The sequence below is a fragment of the Nicotiana sylvestris genome, chromosome 8 (assembly GCF_000393655.2).
Source record: "Nicotiana sylvestris chromosome 8, ASM39365v2, whole genome shotgun sequence".
NCBI classification, from domain to species: Eukaryota; Viridiplantae; Streptophyta; class Magnoliopsida; order Solanales; family Solanaceae; genus Nicotiana; species Nicotiana sylvestris.
Window position 1 is genome coordinate 209,691,528 of NC_091064.1, and position 7,125 is coordinate 209,698,652.

The 7,125-nt window shown below is 32.6% G+C and overlaps 2 protein-coding genes and 1 long non-coding RNA gene across 3 annotated transcripts; all 3 read right to left on the reverse strand.

The window, feature by feature from the left end:
* Window positions 1-1,097: 1,097 nt before the first annotated feature.
* Window positions 1,098-3,494, reverse strand: LOC104215300 (uncharacterized). Its single transcript, XM_070152781.1, has 9 exons — window positions 3,411-3,494; window positions 3,223-3,301; window positions 2,874-2,959; window positions 2,264-2,314; window positions 2,067-2,174; window positions 1,835-1,930; window positions 1,528-1,595; window positions 1,326-1,435; window positions 1,098-1,199 (listed from the first exon to the last, which is right to left on the reverse strand). The coding sequence occupies exons 6-9, from the start codon at window positions 1,917-1,919 to the stop codon at window positions 1,172-1,174; spliced, it is 291 nt and encodes a 96-aa protein (XP_070008882.1). The 5' UTR covers window positions 1,920-1,930; window positions 2,067-2,174; window positions 2,264-2,314; window positions 2,874-2,959; window positions 3,223-3,301; window positions 3,411-3,494; the 3' UTR covers window positions 1,098-1,171.
* A 307-nt stretch (window positions 3,495-3,801) lies between these two features.
* Window positions 3,802-4,401, reverse strand: LOC138876302 (uncharacterized). The gene has a single exon (XM_070155214.1). It carries the CDS (start codon window positions 4,399-4,401, stop codon window positions 3,802-3,804), a length of 600 nt encoding a protein of 199 aa, XP_070011315.1.
* Window positions 4,402-4,515: 114 nt separating this feature from the next.
* LOC138876514 (uncharacterized) lies at window positions 4,516-6,218 on the reverse strand. The gene is made up of 3 exons (XR_011401822.1): window positions 5,768-6,218; window positions 5,615-5,666; window positions 4,516-5,182 (listed from the first exon to the last, which is right to left on the reverse strand). It is a non-coding gene; the product is annotated as an uncharacterized lncRNA (long non-coding RNA).
* Between the last annotated feature and the right edge of the window lie 907 nt (window positions 6,219-7,125).

Consider the following 7,125-nt stretch of genomic DNA (forward strand, 5'->3'; position numbering starts at 1 on the left):
GTAATAATTCTTTAAGACCTTTATTTGTAGTACTCCTAGATAGTCTGTGAAATTGTGACACCAGTCTTGGTTAGTTTATGTATGGATTGGTAGTGGCATCTTTATTAATAAACTACGTTTCAGTCATTCGCTTTTAAATTTCCACTGTTATATAATGTTGGCTCTTAATTGTTGAAGGATTAAAAAGGGGAAAAAAGGTAAATAATTCAAAAAGGTTGGCATGCCTGGCTTTCACTAGTAGACGTCATCACGACTCCCGAGTAATAATAGTAAAATATTATTTGAGTAGAAAATCAGTTCAAATATAATATAAAAATCTATTATCATGGGGATATTTTGTTTCTCAATTTCAAATCTTTATACAATCTATTTAACATTACTTTTATTTTTTTCTAGTATTGACATTATTGAATGGTAATGTATTGCCAATATAGGGAATTCTTATAAAATTAGTTATTAAACCTTCATGCATATTTTAAAAAAATAATAATTTAATAGGTAAAATTTTATTAATTTAAAATATTAAATATTAAAAAGTTAATATAAAAGATATTATAGCTAAAAGGGGTTCAAATTAAATAAAAAAGGAACGTATTAGACACCTTTCGAAATCTGTATAAGGCGATTTCCATACTTATATTAATTGGAATTATATGACTAAGACATACAAGGTATTATTTTAAGTGAGCTAGGCATTAAAGAAACAATAATAAACAATAGAAAAGATAAACTTTAGATACTAATAAAGAAGATTTTTGAAGATCTTCAACAATTTTGATAAAAGGAAGCATTTTGATTTATAAAGGTTAACCGTTCTTAAATGGTACTAGTACATGTACCCGCGCGATGCGCGGATTGTTTCAAAGGAGAAAAATGATATAGTAGAAACATGTATTTATTGTAGACTAAATTTAGCGATCACATTCAAAATAATTAAATCAAAAAACAAATATATGAACTTCTATGCAAGGGACCACCAATATTTATGCACAGAAACATGATTAGCAGAGAAGGTTGGGTAGCTGCGATAAGCCAAAAGCTAAAGTAGATTTTCTGAAATTCACTTCCAATTCATATACACATCGTCCATAATTGCAGCTCAATATTGCATATTTCAGTTGACTTCACGATAAGTGTTCACTCTATTTTACATATCGTTAATGCCGGTCATTCAAAGGTTCTCAATTAACTGCAGAAACCTACACTACAAAAGAGAAAGCTGAGTATTCATGAAGGATGCATGCTCAACTTAAATACAGCATATAAAGGACTGACATGGTCTATATTTTAGGCAAACCATTAACTACAAAAGCCTACATATATACCTGTTGTAATTGTCCAGAACCGCTCCTGGCCAGCAGAACATTTGATTTACCGCATTTAGAGCTTTGAAAAGAGCTTTAACTGTATTATGTGGATTCCTTGAACCAACAACCTGCCGGAGTATGATGTTACAATGATGGGCACAGAACAAACACCAAATTTCAACATTATGTGACCTACTTGATAAGAATTATAATACAATACCTTTGATTTTACATTCCTGAACCCGGCTAAATGCAAAATTGTTTGGACGGTTCTACCTGCTTTCATTCCTGTTTAGTAGGAGCGGGCCAAAGATATACATGCATTGAGGTACAAATAAGCAAAGGTTCAAGACCAAAGAGTCAAACAATGAAAAATAGAGAAACTTTACCCTTTATGAACAGAAAACTAAGACTCCTCTTTTTTTAAGTAAGCATAAAGAGAAAGTCACGATGCATTTGCTATGCGTATGAGCAAACAAAAGCTTAACAAAAGAATGACTAAAATTCACACTCCAGATATTTGGCACCTTGGTCTTTTTGTAGGTTGTTTGAACTACATGCGAAATTGTATACTCCTGATGCCGCTCGACATAATGTAGGTTCTGAAAACATTTCTTATATGCCTGCACAATTCATTTTAAAAACAAAAGTCTTGTTTTTGCAGAGTTGCTGAAAGACCAATCATCTAGTCCAAGGCATTGATCAAAATTAAAACACGCCTTTAAATGGAATGGTCAAATAATAAACAGACTCATGTACCTTTTGCAGGGCAATGGGAATAGTTGGACCTTTTGCTTTTGCGAAACCAACAACTCCGTGATAGTTCCCATAAGCCAACAAAGCAGAATACTTGACAACTTGTCCCCCCTGTATCACATTTCAGCTATAATTTGTGAAATTATTTATTCAAGCTCCATTCAAAAAGAATGAGAAATCCATTGGGATAGCCGCATTACCTTAGTGACCTTACATGTCCTATTGACATCAATGAGTTCCACGTCAAAACCCTGCCATTGTCAAGAAATAATAAGTGAAATGAAAGAATGATCGCGTCTAATTCCGTGAAACATAGATTTTACGAAATAACTTAGAATATATACCCATAAGAATCATAGACATAACATCAGAGAGTGATAATGTTAATGTAATGTTCTTGAAGAACTAATAAGAGTTCTCAACATAGAAACAAATATATGCAAATGTGGAAACAGGGTTCCCACTTCATATTTCACTTGAAGGTCTTAGGAATACCAAAGATATTATCACATAAAATTGCAGGAATGTTGATACAGAAAAAATTGAAAAGAAGACCATGTGCAAACAGATTTTAAATATAGAGAAAGGCACTTATGTTGTAGAATGTTGACATACACACAATTTGTCAAAACCTTCATCCACAACTAAGAAGTTTGAAAATTCTCCAGTGTTAATGATAAGACACGTAAAATATGATGGTTAATGTAAAGAAACATGAAATCTAAATGTTGACCTCCACACACGTTGCTTTAAGTTAAACATTTGACAAAATATAAATGCATTGGCTAAATGTTGAAGATTAAAAGCTACCTTGATTCCCTCAGATAATGCCCATTCCTTAAAGACATCTGGCTCTACACAAACTATTGCTATTAAAGAGGAGGTAAAGCTATCACCTGCAATGTTTTAGCAGTGAGCAAAGGAGACACCATTAGTGAATCCGTAAGAGAAAAGTTCTTTATCTACGTACCATAGACAAAGCACTGCGCAATAAATTTGCATTTGTCATAAACATTCTCAATTTTCTCAGGAGTTATGTATTAACCTTATGCCAACTTGAAGATATTCTTCTTCCTATTCATAATGAGCATTTACAGATCGATCTACCACTGTTATTATATATTTGCGAATTAAATTCATCCTAATTAATATTGCATACCTAGTAGCAATCAATGAATGTGAAATAATGGTTGGTAATCCATATTCTTGCAACTCGACAATTTAACTGAAGTGATTGACTGCAAATATAGATATATAATTTAACAAATAAAAGTATTTCCCTGTGACTAAAAAACAATTAAGCTATAATAACATATCAAAGTAAATTAAATTTAGAAGAATGTTTACCTCATCCAATTTTATTTTGTTTGTAGTATGACCAACTATATACTGAGTATGTACACTGAATTTGTTGTTGGTGCTGCTCATTTGATACTTACTCATTAAAAACTTCTATCTTCTAAATTTCGGAAAACTTCTTTATACACTACATTTGTAGCTTCATTTGTTATTTTCCCATCTTCATCATAACATAAGATCTTTAACCCTTTTCTACTTGTTACTCTTGAAAGTGCAATATATAGTTGTCCATGAGTAAACACAGGCTTCTTCAAAAATAATCCCATATTACCTAATGACTGACTTTCGCTTTTATTGATGGTCATGACAAAAGATATAATGACTGGAAATTGCCTTCTTTGGAACTTAAAAGGAATTCTTGCATCAGATGGAGTAAGTGTCATTCTTGGTATAAAAACTTATCTCCAGCCATGTTTCCTGATAATACTTTGGCTTCAATTACCCGATTTCCAAGTCTTGTGATGATCAATCTTGTACCATTGCACAATCCTGACGATTGATCTATATTTCTTAACAACATCACAGGAACACCTACCTTCAAAGTGATATAGTGATTTGGAATACCTGAACATTTAATACTATTTAGGAATTCAGGTGTATGTACATGTTCCAAAGATGTAAATGCATGATCAGACTTGCAAATTGTATCCGAACTTAAATATGACTTATCTTGACTGTTGTTGAGAGAAACCATGTATTCATTCACCGATTCTACCATCTGAAGAGTTGGCGCAAGAATTGCTCTTTCTTGAAGGTATTTTATATCCGTGAAATGTCTCAAGAAATCAGAATATGTACTTTCTACAATTCCAGATACTGGATCATCACAATTATGTATGAGAAGATCATCAGGTATTTCTACTTTCTTAATGCCATCAATGGAACATCCAATATTTCCATCACCTATTGCCAAAATCCAATCAGAAAACTCTTTTAAATCATCCAAATCAGCACCAGATATATTTCCTTGCAATCTCATATTTGTTGTTAGCTTTAAAACCTGACAGTGGGGCCACAAATATGAAGAATTTAGAGTTGCTTTAACAATATCTTGCCTAGCACCTTTTGTAATTACAGGCAAGATTTGTCTAAAGTCACCTCCAAGAACAATTGTTTTACCTACAAATGGCCGATCTAAATTTGACGGATCTTTAAATCTTAGAATATCTCTAAGAGTTCGATCAAGAGCTTCAAAACAGTATTTATGCATCATTGGTGCCTCATCCCAAATGATCAATTTTGCCTTCACAATCAACTTTGCCAAAGGAGTACCTTTTTTTATATTGCATGCTGAATCTTCAGTTGGATTAGAGGGATCGCAAATCTCGAATGGGCAGTTCGACCTCCTGGTAACAAAAGAGAAGCAATACCACTTGAAGCAACATTTATCACTATATCGCCTTTAGATCGTATGCCAAAAGACAATGTTTTCCAGATAAAAGTTTTGTCAGTTCCTCCATGACCATATAAAAAGAATAACCCTCATTTATCTTCATTCACTGCAGATATGATTTTATCATAAACAGACTTCTACTCGAATGTTAATTTCATTAATAATTGTTGATGTTCATGTGTCAGAGAACACCTATTAAAGCGCAACTCCTCATTAATTAGTCTGTTGGCACCATCAAATTCTTCCTCATTGTAATATGGTCTTGGCATTATCGGAAAATCGTTAAAGCTTTTTCTACAACCTTTTGAAATCTTGTCCAGCTTTTTCAAGCAATGATTTTTCAATTCATCATCGGTTAGTTCAGCCTCTGCATGACATAAAAATGTTATAGTTCAAAATAAAATATATACTCATACTTTAAACTCAACCATGTAGTTTCATGTATATATAGTTTGTTTGTATGAGTATACAGATCATTGGTTTTTATATGTTATAGAATAATATATCTAAGCATGGATCTGGAGTACTACATGTATTAAAATAAGTCAAAAAAAATTTGCAATTTGTAATGTCATTTAGAACATATACGAACAAAATGTAGCGAGAAAAGATTGATATTATAAATTGATCAAATTGACTTTATCAATAGTTAAAAGTAGAGAGTTGCCTTCATCTATCAGACTACCAAATTCAAGAAAGTAGAATATTACAGAAGTTATCATGTATCAACATTTATTCCTCATTTAATCCATATAGCAGTAAAAAATTATTTTAATATGAAAATTTTATCTTTTAATACCTGGGTTACTCAATAATGTTCTTTCTTCACGGAGAATATCTTCTGACAATAACTGCCACGATAATTGACAAACAATTTATGGCCGTGACATTGAATTTGATAACAACAACATGACAAATAACTGTCTTAGATAAGATGACATTCCTCAAGTACCTGCTTCCTTTATAGCATCGACATACTCTTTGTCGTCATCCAACAACCCAAGTGCATAACATGCATCTCTAAAGGTAAGATAGTTCTGATTGTTAATTCTTCTAAGTTCTTCATACGAAGTTGGACCTTTGATTACATTCAACAACAATCTGAGATAATATATCTCTCCACTTCCTGGAGTAACAAAGAAAATCCTCCCAATAGAAAATGCAGATTTTATCCTCTTTTCCCATTTTTTAATATTTGGTTCCACCAAAAGTTAAGAGGAAATTCTGCGTAAGTCAAATCTCTTGCTTCCGAATAAATTTTGTTTGCCTTAAACCATCCTAAAAACATAGATTACTTTATAGTATTGACAACATTATCAATTGGATCATCATCAGAGAAAATGACACTTTGTTCATTTGGAAGATGGGATGATAGTCTTTCCACTGACGGTTCTCTATGATAAATTGGGAATTTAAATATTCTTCAAAGCAGCTTCACATGGGGATATGCAGCGACAATCATAATACATGTTGATTTCATCAATGCTTGATGAACCATTATCATGAGTACTTTGAGAAAAAGCAGCAGTTGTACGATCATGACCTTTATTGACGTACTTAAATAAGTATTTAATGGATCTGGTTTGATTGCACCACTCCACATTGATATGAGCGTCATATTTTAATAATAAGAAGCGATTGTGTGGCACCACATACCTGTTATCCAAATGAATACCATTTTTTCATAATTGTTCTACCATTATCCCTTCTTCTGTAAACAGGATACCGTTCTTCATCAACCGTTGTTGCGTCAACAAACTTTTTAGGAAAGTGTTTTGTACATCTACCATTCTGCATGCAAGGAGAAGATTTCCTAGCAGAACCACATGGACGGTGCATCATTAAATTTTTTACGGCATTATAATAATTAGAATCACCCACCTCATCTGGTATTTCTGCCGAAATTATTCGATCAATATCTGACGCAAATGGAAATTTATTATGCTCATAAAGAAAAAGTAAGATATGAGCATGAGGCAGCCCTCGTTTTTGGAACTCGATGGTGTAAATCACTGCATTGGAAATTATGCAAGTTTATTAGAAAAAACAATTGTCTGAATCATAGAAAAAACTCACATAAAATCACCATCTTTATTTAAATTAAATTCTAAATGGTGTATACCTGCTTTTACTTGTCCAAAAACTTGATTATCTCTCAAATCCTTTACTAAGTGGTCTAATTTAATTTTGAACACCCTACTAAAAATGTCTGGACGATCTTCAGGTTTCAAGCCCCTGCTCTCCACAAATCTAGTAATCTCTGGCCACTTAGGATTGCAAATAAATGTGATAAAAAGATCAGGGTACCCA

Excerpts from the sequence above, each read along its gene's own strand:
- LOC104215300 (XM_070152781.1), bottom strand. The coding sequence starts at position 1,919 with ATGTTTTCAGAACCTACATTATGTCGAGCGGCATCAGGAGTATACAAT. Across the intron at positions 1,596-1,834 it reads CAACCTACAAAAAGACCAAG|GAATGAAAGCAGGTAGAACC; the intron begins GTGCCAAATATC and ends CCTACTAAACAG. Across the intron at positions 1,436-1,527 it reads TCAGGAATGTAAAATCAAAG|GTTGTTGGTTCAAGGAATCC; the intron begins GTATTGTATTAT and ends ATACTCCGGCAG.
- LOC138876302 (XM_070155214.1), bottom strand. The coding sequence starts at position 4,401 with ATGAGATTGCAAGGAAATATATCTGGTGCTGATTTGGATGATTTAAAA.